The sequence below is a fragment of the Coturnix japonica genome, chromosome 7, assembly GCF_054131305.1.
Source record: "Coturnix japonica strain WE chromosome 7, WE-NBRP24, whole genome shotgun sequence".
Taxonomy (NCBI): domain Eukaryota; kingdom Metazoa; phylum Chordata; class Aves; order Galliformes; family Phasianidae; genus Coturnix; species Coturnix japonica.
In genome coordinates, this window is record NC_140669.1 from 32667671 (window position 1) to 32690532 (window position 22862).

At 45.0% G+C, this 22862-nt stretch overlaps 1 protein-coding gene across 26 annotated transcripts in view; it reads right to left on the minus strand.

The window, feature by feature from the left end:
• HDAC4 (histone deacetylase 4) overlaps positions 1-22862 on the minus strand; it is a 182875-nt gene that overhangs the window by 1763 nt on the left and 158250 nt on the right. For all 26 annotated transcript variants that reach the window (XM_085553661.1, XM_085553651.1, XM_085553659.1 and 23 more), the window contains 8 exons: positions 18174-18281; positions 17572-17627; positions 16779-16866; positions 15754-15873; positions 14069-14166; positions 8589-8707; positions 6479-6612; positions 1660-1744 (listed from right to left, as the gene is read on the minus strand). In XM_085553661.1, the coding sequence (XP_085409787.1) occupies positions 1660-1744; positions 6479-6612; positions 8589-8707; positions 14069-14166; positions 15754-15873; positions 16779-16866; positions 17572-17627; positions 18174-18281 (808 nt within the window). The remainder of the gene's footprint in view (positions 1-1659; positions 1745-6478; positions 6613-8588; positions 8708-14068; positions 14167-15753; positions 15874-16778; positions 16867-17571; positions 17628-18173; positions 18282-22862) is intronic.

Consider the following 22862-nt stretch of genomic DNA (forward strand, 5'->3'; position numbering starts at 1 on the left):
AGGAAACCCCTTGGAGCCTTCCAGGCTCAGGGTAAGTGGTGAGACAGGCTCCTCTCTCCTGCACACAGCTCTCTGTCATGAGCTCTGATAGAAAAGGAGATTGTTACTGACCCTTATGGTCAAGTAGGCTGCCGTGAGAGAGTCTGCACTGTTCTCTATGCAGAAAAATCCAACCTACTTTCTACACAATATCAAAAGGACTGCCAAAGCTCTTACTTCTTGCCATATATTAATAAATGGTGCTGCTGCAATTCTGCTGTGTCTTGAAGAGCTATGTTTTGAATAAATGTTTGACTTGTTTTGTTATGTACGCAAGCATACAATTAGCAGGACATATTTCAGTGCAGTGGGACAACCAAGGTATTCCCTGCTTATAAGGGGTAAAACCTTTGTTCATAAAAAAGAACTAAAAATGGAGGAGGGAGGCTTAAGTAACAGATTTCCACAGCTGGAATCACACAGGAAGAATGGAGATACAACAGCTCTCCCGGGCTGAGAGATGTTTTGCAGGGGAAAACATGTTTTAATAAAGCATCTACCAAAAAAAAAAAAAAAAAAGAAAAAGAACCAGTTCTCTCCCCCAAAGACAACTAGGATGTCAAATCAGGGCTGAATCACTGGCTTGCAATGAAAGAAGCTCTTCTCCTTTGGCTACGGAAGAAAGGTGACCCAATGGTCCTACTTAAAACCCCTTTTCTGATTTGCTTTGCTCTGTTTAATGGAAAAAAGACAGAAAGTCACTAGTTGACTCAAGGTGTCACATCGCTGCTGAGCATTCAAGTCATCAGAGTGGCTGCTGGAAATGAACTGAGATTTCTAATGTTACCAGGCATTTCTGAGGAGGGGAAATCATTTGGCCTTTTAAAAACTCTACTTTATTCCTATAAAGAGGAGACTAGCCTCCCTCCAGTATGACACCACAATTGTTTGAAGTGGGAAGATGTCAAGACCTAGCACAGTGGGATTCCCATGTTATTCAGACTCTTTTCACTCCATTCCTCAAGAATGTCCCCAGGAAACCTTTAACCACAGTGATTTTAATCTCAACTAAATAAACCCACAATATTAGCAGCTTCATGCTACCTTCTTTCATCCCTATCCATTCTTCACTAATGAATGCTACAATACATGATGAGACTCGTGTTAGTCAGAGATACTTGAGTTGCTTCTGAAGATAGAAGCACTCACACTGGAGTGTAGGACAGTCTGTCCTCTATGGTGGTTTTAAGGGTTTTACTGCACTGGCTTTAATCCTAATTCCCCCAGTGAGACCAGAACAACCTGCTCAATGACCAGGATGCCTCCCAGCTTGCTTCAGCTTCCCAAACACAAACTGCTGCACTTAACAGCTTCAACTTGTGCCAGCCAAGCAGCAGGCTCTGCAGACAAGAGCACTGATACAGCCCTCTCTCAAGAGGCAAACCACCTCCCTGAATCAACTCTCCTCTGTGCATCACTCGATACATTACTGTGTGTACAGCAAGACCAGTTGGTCTCTGCCTATATCCAGTTTACAATGCAGTGACAATCCACAAAGTAGGGTGAGGGCAGCAGCCTAAGGTTGAACATGGAGCTGCCAGGACTATGAAGGTATGAAGGATGGCTACCTTCACAGGGCAGCCCAACAGGGAACCAGCTGGGTGAAAGGGCTATACTCACTGTGTATCTCAATCACTTTCTCCATTGAATGCACTGCATTAGCATTTGCTCTCTGCTGGAGAACCTTTTCTGGAAGAGGGTCAAGCTGGAGAGAGAGAGGAAGAATAAAGAAACGTTATCTCAAACTAGAGAACAGGCATTAGGCATGATTTAGCAAACAGCTCTGCTGCATCAAGCCTCCACCCCATTCCCCTGATTCCTATTATCTGCCTTTAGTTAAATATCCAAAATAGACAGACTCCCTAAGTGCTCTTGAGATATTCCATGCAGCCTCCCCCGTCCCAACACTCCTCCACAAGCATAAAATGCTTCAGCAGTGGATGGAGACTGTTTGCAGAGAGCAGAAAAATAAGACAAGTGCTGCTGTCTGTTTTTACACCATGTCTTCGTAAGACTAGCGCTCCCAACTGCCTTTTGCAAAGTTTTCACTACTAATAATGTGGAAGGAAAATAAAAGCAACTGAAAAATACAACAATGACTACACTTCTTTCTTTTCTCCTAAGAAATAAAAAGGGAAGCTTTTTAATTAATCTAAACTGACTCTGTGCATTTACTGACAGCTGGTTTTCACACTTGGGTTGCTTTCTCTAATGTGAAGAGGTTTGTCTTCTGAAAAGCTGAACTGTCCTTTATGCCCTTCATGAACTTATTAAACCTTGTATTGTTGGTATGATGCATATCTTGATTCCCATTGGCCAAGAAGCAACAAAAAAGCCCAAACAACACAGGCTATTACTAGATATTTTTTTTTCTCCCTCTAAATTGCTGAAGAATATCCTAAGATACATCCATGTGGCTCCTGCCATCCTTTGCAAAGAGCAGCAGCATTTTAACACTGTGCAGGCATGGTTCCAACAGCAGGCAGGAGCTGGGGCTTCCTCCCCACGCAGGAAAGAAGCCAGATCCGCAGTCCGGATATATCAATTTATATTAAAAAGAAAAGAATATAAATAATTGGAAACTTTAAAAAGGATCTTCCAAGGGAAGGAGACTGGGTGATGTTGTGTAGAGCACCGAATTTCACTGGCAGAGCAAAGACGTCTGGTAGGTGAAGATGTCCAGTAGGGCAGCTTTGCTTGGCTCACATATGTGGCTGACAGCTGCAGCTCAAGACATCTCCCAACTCAGTACTCAAGAAATAAACTTCAGCTGAGTCGATTCTCCCCAAACCCTTTTCTTTTTTTCCCCTTCTTTTTTTTCCTCCCCTGGTTCTCCACAAGGAACACACATTCGTCACAAAGCCGGGTATCCAAAACAAGAAACGCTCGCAGCTGTGTCTGAAAATACGCCCTATGCTCACCCGAGGATCCTCCTCAACAAAGAAGCAGTCACACTTTAGTAGTTAATAAAAACTGTGGCAAAGTTTAACTGCAACTTCTGCCCAAAGCCAAGACAAGCTCCGGCCAAGAGATCTGCTCTCGCGACCAGATGGCAGCCATTTGATAGGTGCTCCATCAGGCCTAGAAATTGCTCCGCTGCAGATTTAATAATTACGGATTGTGCTTCTAATAAATTCTTTACTCTAAAAATAATTCTGGCCAAGGCCAGCTTCTGTATGATATTAAGTGAAGGCAAACTCTATTCCTGGACAAATCTTCAGTAAGAGCTTCCCAGTGCTTTTTGGTTAAGGCTGACATAAAGCACACAACACCAGGCAGCTTAGCTGTGTGCTATTCCACAGATGAATCATTTCCACTGTGCAGTCCTCCTCCTGAAATAACACTCACAGACAACAGCCTCACTCATCGCTCACTCGGAAAAGGAAGAAAATACCTCTGGGCATTAGGCAACGTTTTTAAACAACTGCTTATTATCACCTCCCTGTATGTTCAGGATATCCAGAGTCTGACGCTGGACACATCTCTGCTACTTGTGCATGAAAAATGGCTTTGCAGAGCTGTGAGTGCTGCTGAGCACATCTTGTAGCATGTCCCTCTGGCTCTGCCCCTGCCACCAGCAGCTCCCATTGCACAGGCACTGCTTGGGGCACAGTGCTGGCAACACTTCTTAACTGGCATAATTACCTCTAAGTGATCTCCCCTGCATTCAGCTGCAGTCACGCCAGTTACCAACAACTGAATTTGTAACCGAAGCAACTCAAACATTCTCAAGCCACCTCGCACAGCTCTTAACTCATTTGACATTCAAATAATGTGCTGCAAAGCTCAAGCTCCGTTTTAATTTCCTGGGCAGTTGGGAACACGCCGGCTCTTGCCTCTGCATAACGCTTTTCCAAAGCAGGAGTTTTGATCTCCGCCGGTGAAGGCAGACGCTGTGTAGACTGGCACTGCTCCCCTCATTTCCTACCATTTCCTCACGTAACACAACCAGCTCTCTGCAGCAAACACACTTCCCCGCACCCGTCGCCGGCCGCAGCTGGCTGTCCATGTGCACGCATGCAGAGCTGCCTCGCACACTGTATATCAAACCCCATCAAAGGGCCGCGGGACAAAGCAACAGCAGTTCCCTCCAACTTTCTTGCATTAAAAAGGCTTTATAAAAGACCTTGATAAAACGAGTGTTTCCTGCTTTTTGATGTGCGGGTAAGGGAACATTATCATGATATCTGCGCAGCCTTACAGCCCACCTAGGAAAAGTGAGAATAGCTCCATCTTTAAATATTTAAAAGCTTTTTATAGCTGTCCTGATGCAGTGATTAAAAAAACAAAGTTTTTTTTATTATCATTATTTATTTTTTTTTTACCTTTAAGGATCAATAGTCCCTCTGCTAAATGGAAACACTCAGCCAGTTGACAACAGCCAAGCCATGGTGAATGCTAAGATCTCCCAGAGCTACGCGCTCCCAAACACGTTTGTGGCTGGGATCAAGCACTCCTTTACTGCACACAGATCCTCACCCCACACTGCAGCCACCCGCCTGCACTGCGAAGCTACACTAAGTGAGAGGAATGACATCTTTCACATGTTATTTCCTCAGCTTCTCCTTCAAAGTGCATCCTGCCATTAGAGCTGTCTGTGTCCTTATTTGTGTGGAGCTGATGGGATTGTCTGTGCTGACAACAGTGCCAGCACTGCCAGGTGAAGAGACATAGGTGCTGATACATCAACTCTGCTTTTGCTTTGCTTGCTGGCTCCTGAGGTTTCCTCTGTCCCAAGGGTTGGTGTGCTGGACAGGTTACCCACGCTGAGTGTCTTATCAGAGCCATCTGGTCAAGCGCAAGGAATGGATACTCTCTGGAAGCTTGGAGGTGGGATGCTGGATGACTGAAGCAGACGCTTTTTATGAATCCCAGCTGTTTCACTGATGATGTATTGGACTGATTGGTGAGGCTTCCTCAGGCACTGTCATCCTTCACAAAGAGTTTGGATACTGAGAGACAAAGCACTCCTTCAAAAGGCTGGCAGTCAGGGAACTCAGGCAATTTGTGCCTCCCTGCTCCAGCTTCCCTGACCAAAGAAAGGCCAGTCATCACTGACCTGAACTGGGTCATAGCAAGCCTGGTATTTTCTACCAGGTCTATTCTACCAACAGGTCACCTCAGCAGCCTCCTCGTGTCCATCTACTGCAGTCTTCTGAAACTTGCTCATTAGCACAGGGTACTGAAGGCAAATTAAAAAGGTAGACTAAAAAAAATGGAAACACACTACCCAAGCCACCTTCTCTGACACTAAGATGAACTTCTCGGGCATAAGCAGCCAAAGGACAAGCCTTGTGCCGCTGTTATTATGTGTGTCATCAACCCTCAACAATAGCTTTGAGCAGGTCCAGAGTCCCACCCATAGCAGGACAACCGCAGCAGATAACAAACAGGGACTGAGTCCATGGCTCCAGTTAAGTAAGCTTGTGCTTCTCTGAGAAAAGTACTATCTTCCTAGGTAGAAAACCGATGCGAGGCACTTTTGCAGTCTACTGTACCAGTGCAATGGTCAGCCATTAGGATGACTGTGGTTGTCCTCTGTGCAAAGAACGTGCACAAAAAAGAAAGAGGCCTGACCCAAATACTTTGTTCAAACTCACAACCCATGAACTATAAATATGCTTCTTGAACATCAGTATATGTAGAGGCAGAGACACAGCAAATGCACAAGGTCCCCAATCTGAGGTTTTACTGTTGGCAGCTGATTGCTGTACTTGCTGCAGTATTTCTGTAGTGAATGAGCCTGAAACACCTTGAGCCCAAAACACATCAAATGCCACCGTTGGGATCCTTTCAATTATTAGTCAAGCTGGAAGAGATGGTGTCCGCTACAGTAGATGCTAAAGGCTGGCTGTATCAAGTGGATGGCTGAGAGAAGTCTGAATCATTTTTTCTTTAATCCCACCACAGAAAGAAGAGGCAGAGAAGACAAAGAATCTTCCTTCATAGGAAAATATCCCAACTTTTCCAGAAACCAGTAACTAGACTTCCTTTGTGTACTTCTCTGCCTTTTTCTTATCTTGCAATCAAACACCCTGGCTTTTCTAGCCAATTTCTTTAACAGTTCTTTCAATACAGCAATGAGCAGAAGGTAGGAAATAAAATGTTGAGCAAAAAATAGAAAAGAAAGCAGCATCAAGCATGCTGCGCAATAGAGCAGATATACTGAACCACTTAGCAGGGGACTGCAAAAAGAGGGGGAAAGTGTGGACAGTAACTATAGAAGTAAATGAAACTAATTAGTGACTTTCTTAGGAGCACAGTGCAAACTGCATGGATGAAGACGTGGCACATTGCCTGTTCTGGAGAATGAGAAGCCCATATTCGATGCCACAAGTGGAAATTCCACAGGATGAAGGGACAGAGGCTGTGGCACCTGGAAGGTACCCCCGAGCACGTGCCACCAGGAGGCCATGGCAGGATTTTTAGTTCTCTGTACCTCGTTTCCCAGCAAAGCAGAAACACATGCTTCTGAGGCATCGCAAATGGCAGTCAGGTCGTGGCCTCCTTCAAGGGCCAGGACGACGCGGCCTCCAGCCAGGCCCATCAGCTGCTTCGTCAGGTACCCAAAGCCTGCAAGGGGAAAAGAGGAAATGCGAGAGAAGGGCAGAGGTTGTTGCTGGAATCAGGCTCCTGGCGAAGGATCAAAGAGTTATAAAAAGGAATTACATCATATTAAAAAACCACAAGGGATCTGAGCGGACTAAACGCATAATATAAGCCAGGTTTGATTTTCATATGCTTGTTTCAGTATTCCAGCCACGCTTCCCTGCTGGAGCAGTGCGGGATGGATCCACAACCCCTGGGCCACAGCAAGCATCTTAATGGAGGTTATTCCAGGCACCGAGGGGCAACACAGCTCCCCAGCAGCCCCCCAGCAGGCCACAGGCTTGGGGTGGTAGCAGAGGCCACGCAGGGAAGGGGAGGAGGAAGAGGACAGAAGGAGGCTGCCTTCGCCCTGCTGTGTGAGAGAAGGAAAAGGCAAAGTCAGAGGAGTTGTGCAGGAGGGGGGGGGGAGGAAGGCAAGGGGAACTGATGAAATTGCTGCTGGTGCTCTCTGTTCTGATCATGGCACCACAGAGCCCCAGATATATTTGACAACTGTTCTCTGACAGACGTTTCTTCCCGTATATAATATGCTGTAAAAATTCCTGAGGCACCGGGACTTTGATCATATGACACACAATACATTTCTGCCCTTTAAACAAAACAGAACCAAGCTGCGAGGATTTAAAAAACGTGTCCTCAAACCAACCCTGCCCCCTCAAAAATAAGAATAAAAAAACCCAAACAAAAGGGAACACAGCACATTTCTACCCTTCATCCACGCTCCCTGCTTTTATTTTGCAGTGTCTCGTAACTCCTGTAAGTGCCTTTGCAAATTAGCAAATTAACAGTGAGATAAAAGATTTGTGGCTGAGCCTGTAACGTGGTACCCAGACTCCTATTCTGGGAGAGTAGCAAAGCATGGGAAATGCAACACGCAGGTAAACAAGACCTTTCCATTACAAAGTGTTTCTGGATATCTTAAATAACTTCTCTTGTAAATCTTTTCCCCTTTATTCTTGTATAAAGTTTATAGGCTCAGCTACCTTACGAAGATCTGAAGTTTACCATGCAGGGCAAGCTTCCTGACTGAAACAAACTCTTAAGGAATATCCTTCTGCTTTTGCAAGAAAAACTTGGTTGATCCAAACAGCACAGCAAAAAAGGAACCCAGAACCGCAAAGAAAAGCTGGCCCTGAGCTGCGTGCACCTCCTATGCAATGCAAAACATGAAGATACAAAGCAAAATGGGCCCAGTTAATTGTTCCAAGACAACAAAGGCTTCAGGCAGACTAAGATACACACCATATAGTAACAAAACACATGGAATGCAACAGAAAGTCCAAAAAGTTTGCCACTGAAACAGAAGGTTTGAACCTCACAGCTAAAACCTGGAAATATTATATGAAGGTTGTCCTGAGAGTAATGTCTCCTGTTTATTTCCATGGAAACTTCAACAGATACAAAGAGCACAATAACGCTATTTGACAGAGCAAATTATCAGCTACAAAACACTCTTTCAACTTTCAGATCACTGTTTGATCTGAGTGAGACGGTCCTCATTTCATGATAGCTGTGTATGGCCATCCAGAACGTGGCCTGTCTTTCATGTCACAGTCCCCATCCAAAGCCTCACTATGCTCACATCTGTTGTTTGGTCTCCACTGATGTTCAGCAAGCGTCAATGAATGTCAATAGGTGCCACTTTTTCCCACATAGAGGAATTCAATGACACATCTTTGCTTTACCTACACCTTTGTGTCTGACACCAGTCTGTCACAATGGCCCCTCTGCTGCCGTCTGTCATATAGCAACAAAGTGTAATGGAATACTGGTGAGAAGGTTCAACTTCTACTGCCATACCAATACCTGACAAGGACATCCTGGGCCAACATCATAAAATAGGAGGCATTACTTTCAGATCAACCCTTGCCTGTTAATCCCGAAGACAACAATAATTCCCACCGATTTCAGTACTTGCTGTTTCCTAATCCACAACTTACATTTTGCAGACAGGTTATATCCTCCCAGAGGCGTTGGATGGCCTTCCACTGCGTCAAAACCAGATGACACCAGCACAACATCTGGGGCAAACTCATTGGCAATGGGCATTACGACCGTTCTGCAACAAAATCAAACAACAGCAGACATGTTATTTATTTTGGATCTTGAATAAACCCCTTAGAAAGCCTCATGTTGCTTTTCCACAATAGCAAAGTGTTTCCTTCTTCTTAGATGCTGCACTTCTCATTGACCTCAGTGAAAGACTGGGGACTTCCAGATGCATGAGAGCACTGCTCTGCCTGCTGCCTGCAAGACTTGGGGCTAAGAACTTGCTGCTCAACCAGCCCAATGAGGAACAAAAGGCAGCAGGCAGCACTGAATGGTTATCACTGGCACTGCACAGCTGCAAGGCATCTGCAAATTACTGCCTCCTAGGGCTTGTACTTCAATGAGACAAGAGGTCCACCTCCGTGGTTTCTCAGTAAGATGCATTTTCACTCTGGTTTCTCCCTTCAATCTACATCGTTTCTGTTCAAAACCCACGTGAGGTTGCTAACATCCCATTTCCCACAAGATGCCAACTAAGCAAAAAGGAAAAGTTCTGCAGAGAGCAAGAATTGCTTTTTCACTTAATAGCTCTAGCACAAATGCAGCAGAACTGAAATTACAGCAATGAAAAATGTCAAAGCAACAGAGCTTCTGAATAAACATGAGATACACACACACAATCTTTTCTGGCAAGGTTAGCACTCTGAAACACAGACTTATATACCAGAACACATCGCTGTAAGCATGACAACTGCGCCTTTATTGATGACAGTGCTTACAGAATGCTCTGAAAACAAAGTTTTGCTTGCCCCAACACCAATCTGAGCTCACACCATTTCACCCTCTGAAGAACGTAGTTTTAACAGAGTGCTAGCATCTCCCATGCAATGAGCTGCTTTCTGTTAGTCAGCCCAGCAAGTCATCTCCAATGCAGAGCATCAGCTGGTGTGGGCAGAGATACTGGTATCCAGCATATACCATGTACCACCACAGGTTGGGTGGATGAGCTGAGACACCGCGCAGTCCATCAAGCTTTCATTTTTCTCATCTTCCTGGTTGCAACACTGTGCACAGAAACACAGCAATCTATGCAGTCTACAGAAATATTCTCTGCTGGTGGTTCCAAGTTGCAGAGCTTTTTGGGGCAGCATTTGACCCCTCTGTGCTCAGAAAGTTTTTAACTCTGGCCGTGTCTGAAAAGAGGAATTTTAAGTTCTTCCTCCAATGGCTCGATTGCCATTTACTTCTGTCCTCGGGGGAGATTATTACGTAAGGAAGACAAAACAGTGCATTTTTCTGCTGATGGCTTTACAGTCGACAAAGTGTGCTTAGTGAAACCCACAGACATCTTAAGTGGAAACCACGTCCCTGACAAAGGACTAAAGCAGCACTTTTGTAGCAAGTGCACGTGGCAAAGGGCTTCCCCCCCCCCCCCCTTTTTTTTTCCCCTAAGCTTTGAAGTACTGCTGAGCTATTTAATTTCTAACCGAAGCAGAACTGCTAAAATCATCAGATTTCTTTTTCCAAGGCTATGATGCTGTGAGAGATGCTAGAACCTCAGCTGCATTTTGTTGGCTGTGGCATAGTGTATGCCCAGTGTACCCAAGGGAAATGCAGGGCATGATGCTCGGCTGTGAGCAGGTCAGATACCTTCTAGCAGCACAGGCGCTACACAGGCAGTGCCTGAAATCTGCAGAGATTTCAGGAGAGGAAAAAGCAGTGCTTGCTGTTTGGAAGTAAATCACGGTGGTGATAGTTAAGAAGCAGACACACTGCTGATAATGTTCTGCAAACACTTTGGGGGGAAAAGAAAATAATACAATTTTCCATCATTTTCTGTAAGACTGAATAATGCTTAGTCTACTACTGGCCAATTCACTGGTTAAATGCTTAATAAATGACAGGCAGAATAATAAGCAAATCTATAGAGGATTTCTCCAACTCTCTCTTCCCACTGCTGGCCATCCAACACCAGGTGTGATCCCCTGCTCAGGGGCTGCTGGCAATGAAAACAGGCATCAGAGAGCATGAAATCTACAAGGGCAGAAACAACAATTGGGATGCAAAACAGCACCAGGATCCCCCCCCCCCCCCCAGTTCATTGCTTCTGGGATGTTTTATATGGACAGAACTCCACCCCACCAACCTGGCTCCCAACCTTGCTCAAGGCAGAAGGAGGGACCTCTCAGCCCTCTGTTTTGCTTTTGTTTCAGGTGTCTGAAATAAAACCAACGTGAAACCAAGCCCCACGCGGAATTACAATGATGTGAGAGACCACTGTAGGTAAAACTAAGATGAAAAGACACTTCCCTAGAATCATCAGGGAAAGGTTTTTTACATCATGTTAAGAGGAGAACTCCTGCATGTACCACAAATTAATCTCACCAGTAACTGCTGAACTGCTGTTCTTGTGCAATAAGGAGCTAGGCACGGCCTTCACGTTGCTCCGGCAGCTCTCCCAATAGGGCCTGCACGCTATGCTTTCATACAACCATTGAAAATGCCATGGGAATTCCTAGGAGCAACCACTATTTCTTGTACAACAAGGCAGGGAACAAAAGACTCCAGTTAAAGAAAAAAAAGGAGTTTTACAATCGTTTTGTTTCTATAACTACGGAATAACAGCAATGAATACCAATAACGTTTTGATGAGTTAGGGGCTTTTGAAATTATATGCCCTGCATTTTACGCATTAGACTTTAATACATTTCTGCATAATCTGTGAGATGTGTATTGCCCACATACTTCGGTGGTGACTTCAGCCGTGGAACATTTGCGCAGTAAATGGTCAGCTAAATTATAATGTAATGCTGCCGAGGGCTGCAGTTAGGACAGTGTGGAGGAGTGCCAAGCTCACAGCGAGCTCCCCAATCCCTCCCACGGGTGAATCAGGCACCCCACCCTGCTCCCCCTAAGCACAGGAGCTGGGATTTCACCCCAACCTTCTGCAGTGCTGATATGGGAACTCAGCTCTGAAGACAACACTAAAACTCAAGGCACAGCCGCGCTCCGCTTCAGTGCTAAGTTTCATTGGGAGTTATTCATTCATCGGAAGAATAATTAGCAAAGACAATTATCTCAGTTATTATTTCATTAGAGAGCGTGCTTTTCTTATCCTGAAACAGAAGGAAAAATGGAAAACGTGATGCTTGCTTTGTCTTAATGTTTTTATACAGAAAGACGGGTTTCGTCCCTAAAAACGGGCAAGCACATGAAGAGTTAAGGCATGAAAAAAAGAAAGGAGAAAAAGTATATCAGTATCTTTGCCTAGCTCAAAGGATTTCCACTGATTCCTCTGCAGACTTCAAAGCCTCACAGTTTGGCATTTGGACTGGTTTGAATTAAAGTTCAGTTCTCCACTGTGAGTTTCCAAGTTCATGGTGAAAATGCCTGCTGCTTCTGGAGTTCATTATGGCCAATTTTCTTATCTTTTCTTCATCTTAGGTTTGATCCCCAGCAAATGCAACGTGGCATTCGATGGGGTGGAATAACAAGGTGCTGCCTTGAAGGCATGCATTGTCTCAAGGGGCTAGAGCAAGAAAAGAAGAAAAAAAAGGATATATGACCCATTCCCTTCACTTTCTAACTCTCGGGGGACTATAAATTGCAAACTTCAAAGCATTATTTTACATTAAAATCAATAGAAAGATTCAGGCAAAAAAATGTTTTTCAAAGAAGCTGGTTAAGATTTGAAAAGGTCACCTGATAATGTATTATCATGACCAATCTTGGCAGAAGATTAAAAAAGCTTCCAATTTAACTTATTGACTGAAGGTGTGCACATGAGGCAGGCTACGGGAGGTGCTACCTATGAGGATGCACTAAGCACTTCCCAGAACCCAAAATGAGGACTGGGATTAGGTACAAAATCTGCTTCTCACATAGCCACAGTCTCTGGGCAAAAAGACACCAGCATCTATTAAGGAATGGCTGGCAAAGGTCTTGTGCTGCAGACTGCTCTGAACAATTTTCCAGGAGCCTTGAAACTCAATTAATATTTAATAGCAAGTACGTCACTCATTTGCCAGCTACAGGTTCTCTTTATAATGCAGATATCAGTCTTGTTGACTGCTGGGATAAACAGACTTCCACTTTGGAGGAAAGTGCTGCTTTCCTGTACCAGGAATAAAACATCAAGACAAATGACAGTTATTTGACTAGATGTTATTTTAAATTGTATACATTCTTTGAAGGCTTTTTAATGGCATGTTGGAGGGTAAAAGCTCTTTCTGCTCAGTATAATGCAGTACGAACACACGTGCCATGTAGGATAGAAATAAGGCTCCCAGATTTCACACATGCACTGCTATCCCAGGAAGGCAATATTCCATCCGCTTCTTGCCATTTGCATCTCATGTTTTGGCAATCATGTGTCCCCCCTGAATTTATGCAGGGTGTTTGCCAGAAGTGCACTGAATCTTGTCTGAGGACAGAAAACCACGTCAACTAGTAATATTAAGATGCAAGTTGGGGAGGCATTGAGGCATGTGGGGGAACAGGAGGAGAACAGGACAGTCTCAAGTAGAAATGAAGCCCATAAATCCGGCAGGTCAGAGAATTACATTCCTTCTCCTTCTCAGTGTTATTTCACTGCTTCCACTTAATACTTTCATTTTCCCATTCCTGTGGGTCTGGGAAGCAAATGCATCACACCCCAGGCTTGCAGCAAGGCCCCAAAACACCAGTGTTGTACAAACAACCCATCAAAGCATTTTGCCCCATAGTTCCTGGAGCAGAGAGATGTTCAATGCATGTTCTGCTTCACACAGTTCTGATGATGATGCTGACATGAGGAGGAAAATAAGGGTCAGATAAACAATTCCCCGCAGTCCCCAGGTATCATGTGTTAACTCCACAGTGCTTACCTCCATTCACCAGTGAGTGTAACACTTATTTGGTAGAAGGTCATTAAAACAGGCCTGCTTTCCTTTGCAAGGCACCCTCAGGAGTGAGGAAGGGTGATAGTCACAAGCAGAGCTCATGTAGGGGAGGCAATGCATGCCAGCATGCCTAGAAGTCATGCACTGTCATGTACATCACAGTAATGATGCCTTAAGCCTAGGGACGGCTGCACTCTGAAGCTTCAACTCATGGCAAATCATGAAAATTATTTTGGATTCCTTTTCCCATCCAAGTGTATTTATGCACAGAAGCACTCATCCCAAAAAGAGCTCATTCACATCAGTAGACATTATACAATAATACATCAGTCAGAGCTAAGCAGTGAGTACATCAATCCCCTCACATCACAGACCCACTTCTTGTGGCCAGAAATATCCTCTTTGCTTAGTTCAGCTCTATTCCAAGTGGCACCACAACTAGATGAAAATCCAGAACTTCTTAACTCATGATTAAGTTCATGACTGCACAAGATAGAAGAAACCCAATTTAGGTGAAAAATATTATTGTAAGAAGAAAACTTCAATATTACCTGAAAGCAGTTAAGTATTCTGTGTCTCCCATTGGTGGATCAAGGCCACCAGTAAAGGCCATGTTAACATTGAACCCAACTCCTGCTCCTGTGCCAACCTGAAAATGGGAAACAGTTCTCTTAACAGTTTTATTTAGAAGTATTATTTTGTGCCTTATTATAGTTGAAACTAGAAAATAAAACAATACAATCTTAATCAGAGCGAGCTCCCCCTCTGCTGGGGGAAAATATGATTCACAGACATTTCCACTGCTAGAGGGACACAACTGCATCCTCATCCTTGCCCCTTCTGCAGATGCACTTCTTCCATGCACTCCAAATAACAGAGAAAGGTGAGAAGTTAAAAGTAAACTAGAGCCTTCTAGTAACCCATTTGGTTATGCTTCCCTTCATCTGGAATCCTAAAAGCCTGTGCTTGGTGCCTTCATTGGGTGGGACCTTACAGATGTCCCCTTGCAGTGCTGCTGCCAGCTCAGCACAGGGCTCTGCTCTCCTACAGACCATGGTTTTGTTTAGGTCTTGGCATGTGAAAGAGACCTGAAAGTGAATGGTGTTATACAATACACAGCCAGATAGTTCAGCTAGATAAAGCTGCAGAAGTAGGTCTCAGACCTTTGTGCAGTCTGAGGCAGAAATTAAGTGCCTGCCCCAAAAAGCTGCTGCGCATTTGCTATAGAGTAGTACACAAGCAGAGTCATGAAGGAGTATCTCATTACATTTCAGTTTCTTTAGAAATCTAAATGGAAACATCGATGTTTGTTGGATGGGAAAATGTAAAACGGGTAGGGAACAAATTCTAGGAGTTTCCAGATGTAATCTAGAATGCCTCAGAGAACACAGAACTACACATTTGATAGAATTTAACTCTGATAAATCACATGCGAAGGATGATAATGGAACATTTAAATTTATGACAAAACTACAGCTCAAATGAACACCATACCTTAAAGGCTGGGGAAGGTTTTATTGGCTATATACTTCAAACTGTGATTGTTTCTGTGCCTCCTATTTGCAGCATGCCTCAATTTCAGCCTGGTGGGTGAGGAAGGACGTGATGGATGTAGGAGCATCAGCCTGGAGGAGAATGGGTTGCCACCTTTGCTTGCCCAGCCCTTCTGCAGCAGGGTCTGAGAAACCACCAAGCAGCTGGAGACAAGCACTGGTGTCTGCTGGGCCAGGAGAAGAAGCAGACGGGCTTGAGGGCTGTGCAAGGAAAGCTGACCACTGTGCTGGTGGCACAGCCACAGACCAATCTTTTCTCCTCACGTCCATGAAATGTCTTATGTCCATTAAGGGGAAGGCAGGGAAAGTACGCTAAGTCCTGTTCTTTGGAGACAAAAGCACTGCCTGGGACAGCTGGCAAGGAGCTCTGGAACAGGTTGCCCCATCAGGACTGGGCAGCTTGACTGTATTCACTCCTTTCAGCTTCTTTGCCAAGGTGTGTGCTCTCCTGCCAGCTTCCATGATGCCCGCAGCTGTGAGGACTTGGACAAGAACACACCGAGCCCACAAATGTGGGCAATGCACTACTAATCAGACACATACAAGCACAAGGCTGGAAGCAGTGGCAGAAGCTGCCCTCTGGACCTAACTCAGGCAGAAGGCCTCAAGAGGGGCACCTGAATTGTAACCCTGAGGAGATCCTGTTGGATGTGGGAGGGTGTTGTGCAGATCCACGCTCTTACCTCATCAGGAGCACCACTGCCTGGAAAGAAGTTCCCATCATCATAGCGATGTAGTGAAATATAAAGAACATTAGGATCGTTGTAAAAAGCTTGCTGAGTACCGTTCCCGTGGTGTACATCCTTTGGGGACAGAGATTGCATTATATGAAGGTTAGCATCTCATTCAAAATGAAGATTAAAAGCATCAGCCTGGGATTCAAAGGGGTTTCCTCTGGTATTGAGCTTCGTTTTCTGTGCTTCTCTGAGCTAACTGAAACAGCTCATTGCAAACGAGTGTAATCTGCTTTGCACAGCCAGCTTCAGACTGCACTTCTCATTTAACAAGCAAGATAAATGGGAGTAAGCAGAATTTCAAGCACTTACCAAAACAGAGAGCAGGACCAATTTATTTGGGTTTAGAGAACCATATTCATCACTAATCCTGAGGAATGTTGGGCATGGAAGGGCTGTATTAGTCGCCCCAAATTTACACCTTTAATCAGTCTGTAGGGTGATGAGCAGCACAAGTCAGGTCTGGCTCAGTGATGTTAAGGGACATAAACCTGTTGCCAAGACCCTCTCCTGTGGTTCCACTTGGTACAGAAATGCAGTTCATAGCAGGATGGGCAAGAGTAAAGCTGCGCTGGACAGCCCAACCCTTTCAGAAACCAGTCCTCATACCTCAGAAAGCAAGCTGGGGTGGATCCTAGCAGTTAAGATCCCAACCAAAACAGCACAGATTGCAGTTACCCACCCTTGAGTCTGTGTTACCGGCTTGTTTTAGAAGGCAAGTACTCACCAATTACAGTTCTACTCAGAAAACTATGGGCTCTTTAACAAGCTTTATTTGATTATTTATTTATATATTTATTTAAGCTAAAACCTCTTTTAATAAAGAACCAAGCAAACAAATCTTGGCTTACAGACCACAGACAAGATTTTTTCCACTCACAGAGTGCCTGGGTTGGCCTCACATGAAACTCAAAGAAAAACCCATGAACAATTTCCACCTGCTCTCCTGAAGGTAACAAGTGGTGTTTACTCACCCAGTCCACTATGAGGATTTTGCTAACGTTCAGTCTTTGCTGGAGCAGCTTGGCTGCAATTGCCACAGAGTTAAAATAGCAGAAGCCCCTGGAAGTGATAAGAAAAAAAAGAGGAAAAGGAGAGGTGTTAAATATAGGTCTCCTTGGTCCCAGTGCACCTATCATGTGAGACATAGCACAGTAGGAAGACATTTCTTCTGCTTTCACTCTGCTTTCCTTCCTGGAAGACGCTCATTCAGAAACACAAAATAGCCACAGAGCAGCACGTGCCTTGTGATCCCTCAGGAAATGCTTTCCCTCCCAAGGCCAGTGCAGTGAGATGCTGTTGGGGGCCAGCTGCCCACGAGTGACCCTCAAATCCCCAGTGCTTGCATGCAAGAGATGGGGACAGGGAGGACAGGGCAAGGAGGACAAAGAAGGGACAGAACCAAGGCCTGGAGTGCTGAGATGCCATCAGCTGGAGAGCGCAGATATGGTATTCTTGCCTTCCTTACACTATATGAGCCATTAACAATGAGTTTAGAACAAGTCACAGGAATAAATAAAAGCAGCAATGTTATTCCAAGGCATGACTGTCATGTCGATTCATGCTAAGAACTACCCACCCAAAAGCACAAAGCAAGAATTTGCCCTCTTCAGGGGAATTACAGGAAACATTGAATATGACACCGTTTTGCATATTAATCAGTAAGAAATTCTGCAACAGTGAACTAACAAACACCCTTTTTCAGGCTGTAAATCACACAGCAGACAAACACTGAAGCCAGATCATAGAGCACATATGCGTACTTACATGGGTGTGCTTTCTTCTGCATGGTGACCTGGAGGCCGAACAACAGCAAATCCGTTCTACACACGAAAATAAGAAAAGGAAGAAATGAGACAGGTAGGAAGGTTCATCTCACAACGATGGATGCATGCAGCCAGGAGCACTAATTGTGCCTTGCAATTATGTAGTGGTCCTCAATGGTTCCTGCACAGCAGCAGATGATATACTCCCTTGTTCTGGAGGGGAAGATATCCACATGAATTTTAGGGAAACAGGGTGGTACAGCATTTCCTTCCACTCAGGAAAAAAGAAAAATAAACTCTGCATGAGGTCACTGAACTGGCTGGCCCAGCTGAAGCCAGCAGCAAGACCCTCAGATAACACTGGAACAGGGATTTTGCTTGCTGTTCTGGTTTCTTTCTTCCTTTTAATCAGCATGTAAGAACATTCACCAGGAGTCTGCTGTTCACTTGCTGATATCCTCAAAGATTTTTATGACCAAAGCCAGATGGTGCCATTAAAATGAAGCTTGTTGGATCTCCTGCACAGCACAGCCATGAGCCGAGCCCTGCTGTTCCCTTACACAGCCCTTTTCAAAGCAAAGTGTTGCTTATTGTCATACCAACCTTCAGTTCTCCTGTGGCCACTTTGAAAACAAGCTCAATGACGCAGCCCACAGCCAGACGAGCAGCACCAGATGAGTGAACTTCATTCCAGATTGTGTCACTGTCGACCTAAGTGAGACACACAGGAACCACTGTTAGCAACAGTGAGGACAGCCAGGAAACAGAGACCCGTGTCTTATAAGGGGTTACCTGAATGTATTAAATGAGGGAATTGGCTGAAATGATCTCAGCAACACTGTTGCTATGATTGCCATCACCTAAAGGTGACAACACCAACGGCTGTTCCAACAAAGGATACTCATGAGATGCTAGAAATCAGTGCATTAACAGAGGAGGGAATTCAGCATCATATTTTGCAGGTGTCTCCTACCAACACTTCTACTACCACAGCAGTATTTGCCCTTAACTGCTGGAGGAAACAGAACCCAGATGAAATAAGAGGTTTACGGAACAGTTCAATAATTCTCTTAATTAAAGCACCACAAGAGGGCTGCTTAATAACTAACTTTTTAACAACATCTGCCCAGCCCAGCCCTGCCAGCTGGGTAAAGCTATGCTCACACAAACCTCTCTCATATCACCAAAGCTTGACAGCAAACCTTCAGCATCAAAGTGCTGACTACAGGCATCTACTTCAGTGCTGAATATCTGACAGTGCCAGCATCCTCCATTTCCCCCAGAAGATGTGCCAGCAGGCCGGAGCACAGCATCCAGGAGGCATTCTCCGTGCAGTTATGCTACAAGATCCTGCCCTAACCGAAACAAAAAGCAGGGAGTGCTGGCTTTTACCACATTCACCCCACCGACTGCACAAAGATGGGATGGGTTCAAAGACAGATGCTGAGATGCCTGCATAGCTTTTGCTGCAATCCAGCTGGAGGCTGTGGGGGGACAAACTGTGCGGGGCCTGGATCTCTTCCCCAGCACCCTGGCCTGTTTGCAGGCTGTGATGAAAGCGGAGCTTGTTTTCTTCCTGCCAGCCCCAGCCCTTGTGAAATTCACACTGCTGGGACTATCCCGTGTCAGGAAAGCTCTGCTGTACAGTCCTCCTATCCATCACAAGATAAATGCAACATTTCTCAGTGTGAAGGATCACCAGCTATTTTTCACATGTTGCTACGTGTTGAGAGCGTTTATGGAAACAATGGAGAAGGAGAATGAGAGAAATGGATTATTTGCTTTGTCTGGCAGCCAACCTGCTTACTGAGCTGTGGGGAGATGCAAGTCACCCCACACAACACTGAACCACCTCCTTCGTGGCTGTGCTGAAGGCAGTGGAAATCATTCCAGGCCTGTTACTGGGAATGCTTTCTGGCACCAGCTGCTCTGAGGACAGTTCTGAAGTTGCCATTAGCCACTAACAGTGCCAGGGCAACCCTGAGTTCATCAGTTTCAGCAGAAACAAGGGAACAGAAGTACAACGGGTTTGAGTTCTATGCAACACTGCTAGGAGTCAGGAGCACGTCTGCAGAAGATGCTGTCTGCAGGTGGCAGACACACCTAACCTAAGCAATAGAGAATACTGGTTTGGCTTTTACAAAGAAAATTACAGCCTCAGTATCAGCAATGTTAATTTCAGCTCTTGGTATCTTGGAGAAGGACAAGGTTGTTAGGACTCTGCTGCCTCACTTATACTGTGGAAGGGCCACTCTGTGGTGGCTCCATTTTCCTTAATTGCTTCAATCAGAGGATACAGCTACATCGTGCAGTCTGGAATGGGCAAATCTAACCCATCTGTCTTAGTCTTGAAAGAAAATGCTGCAGGACAGCAACAGAAAGAGGTATCCTCTCCCTCTTTGGCCTCCAAGTACCAGGTCTCTCACTTGGACGCAGAATTGCACAGGGTCACATTTATTCACCATAAAGGCAACAAGGCAGCAGTGCAAAGCAGAACTCATATATGACTGGTGCACAGCTTCATGTAAGGACCTTCAGATCTACATTTGTGCCAGCCTTCCCATAAAACACACCAAAGCCACCAGGGCTTGAGCCAAACTCTGCTAAGTTCAGGCTGTACCGCCTGCAGAAACCAGGCTTGTGATGGCAGCACTCCAGGAGGTGTGAGGAGGGGAAGACAGGTTTTAAAGAGAGATGATTTCTGCAAAAAAAATTAAGCACTTAGAGAATGCATCCCGCCCGCAGTGTAGAAGCCAGTCTCAAGGATTCTACCATGCCCAGCTACCCAGTGGGAGAATGACTGCACCAAGAGAGCCATGCTTGGCACTGCTTTGTGCACACATCTCCATGATAAGGATTTAACACCCAGCCACCTTCCCAGAAAGGATGTCTGGAGATTGCCGGGCCCTAATCCAAAGCAGCACTTCATCATGTTACACTGGAAGTGTTTGAACGGTCCCACTGAAGTCATCAGCACTCTGCAGCAGAGGGGTGTAGTCTCTGCCATGGTGGAAAATGTTATTAATGTGGCCCCGAGCTGAGCTGCTCTCCGGCTCTAAAGCTGCTGCTGTTCGGTGCTCGGGCTGCTGTTGACCCCTCCATCATTCCTGTTCGTTACAGAGAGAAGCTATTTGGCTTTCCCCATCGACGAGCCCTTTGATGTAGCTGCCATCACAGGAGTTGTTGCTGGGACAGCACATCAAGCTTTACCATCTGGAAGGACTTTACAGAGAGAGGAAGCATATTTCTTGCCTTTTGTTGATCTAAGAGCGTATATTTCTCTTTTTCTCTCCCAAACTGGAGGATTCAACTGCGTCAGAGATACCGAGACTTCCACACGTGCTGGATGAGGAGTAGATAAGCATGCTTGTTTCCTTGAGAGTCATACTAAAGCCAGAGGAGCTGCTGATTCTGCTTCACGGACTGTTAGGAGAGCTGGGGATCTTCAGACGTGGGGAGAGGGAATTCAGCTCCTGGGACCTGCTGCAGGCTCTAAAGCCTTTGCAGCATGAACAGTTATTAGCAAATGATGAGGGAAGGTCAGTTTGATGGAGGTTTTCTTTTAAGAAGAATTTCTGTTTCTAAGCAAAACATGAAAGAACTTTTCCCTCCTTATAAATACGAAATCTTTAACAATATACCCAATGAGCTTCCTCCTCACACCACCATGCACTAAATCATGCACTGCTAAGGCAGCTATTTCAAAACAAAATAAGGAGGATCTTAAAAGAAAAAGGTTTCATTACAACAAGGAAAATACAGTGACAGACGACGGCAAGGGACTGCAAAGCAGAGGGAAAAGGGTGAAGACTTTTTACAGTCTAAACATGAGCTTGCAATCAAAAACAGGACAAGAACCTCTGGAAGAGATCAAAATCAGTAAGAATCACTAGATTACATGCACTAAATTACAGACTCTCAAAGCCTTTTGCTAAAATCCTCTTCTAATTATCCTGGATTATCTCAGGCTCAGTGCATGTAAGCCATAGATTAAGAAAAGTGTGTGTGCTGCGGAGAAGTGAAGGTAATGGCGCTAAGTGAAAATACTGCTCTTGCAGATGTTGCTGAAGATCAGTGGGAATAAATGACTGTTGTTTAAATCGGAGCTCACATCTGTTGATACAAGTGGTTCTGTGGTTTCTTCCTTCTCTGCTAGGACAGGGACATGTGCAGGTGGGGAGGTTTCTTAGTGTCAGCTATGACGATGTGAGGGCTTCTCCTTGTATTAAACAAACTGAGGAGGAAAAGAACCAAGTTTCCAACCATACAACAAACTTTCCTCATTGATCTCGTGACGCCCTGACTTTGTTTTAGAAAGGAGATCAAAAGGTGTCACGTGCTGAACTGATCTGCCCTAAACCTTTTCCTGCTCCTTCACAAAACTCCTGCTGGAACGCTTGTGCTAGCAGAAAGAATCAGTGGAAATTCACAGCTTCCCCTCATCGTTTAAAGCAGAACATAAAAGCTGATGTATCTGCTTGCCCCAGAACACCTGGCAGGCCTGAGCAAAGTTCTGAGCAATGCCACAGCAGCCTAAACCTAACCCTAACCCTAACCCTAACCCTAACCCTAACCCTAACCCTAACCCTAACCCTAACCCTAACCCTAACCCTAACCCTAACCCTAACCCTAACCCTAACCCTAACCCTAACCCTAACCCTAACCCTAACCCTAACCCTAACCCTAACTCACAGCACTAATGAGGAGATGAAAAGGCAAAGCGACACTGCCATATCATTTTGTGCACTGCCTTACTATTTAGCTTTGTGTTCTGGTGTCACCAATATTTCTCTGCAGTCTGCTTTTGTTTTCATGGCCCCGAGTAAATTCCATACCATCACCAGCAAACTGCATGTGCTTACAGACCAATTCCGTCTGCTGCTTCCTATCTTCTAATCAGTGACGTATCCAAAAGAGGATTGCTCTCAACTTACTCCACAGTAGCCTGATTTTTTTAAACCTTTATTTTTTTCTTTATGGATCACGTTAGCCCCCTGGCAAGCATTTGCCAGAACAGTATTGAGTGTTCTGGATCAAATCCTCCTTATGAAGCAGTCAGCCAGCTGGAAAGCTGTCTACTGCCTTGGTGACCCATGAATTATTCACCAGGCTGCACTTATGAAGTGACAGAGTCAGAGAAAACTACCCTTCTCTTGAAATAAATCCCTTCTCCTTCAGCTCTGGGCTACAAACCAGATGTCCCACAGGTGCTTGGATCATCCCGTGCGCCTGATGCTCCCTTACCAGTAAAACCAGTGCAAAGTGATTTGGAGCTCACACCAACTTCTGACA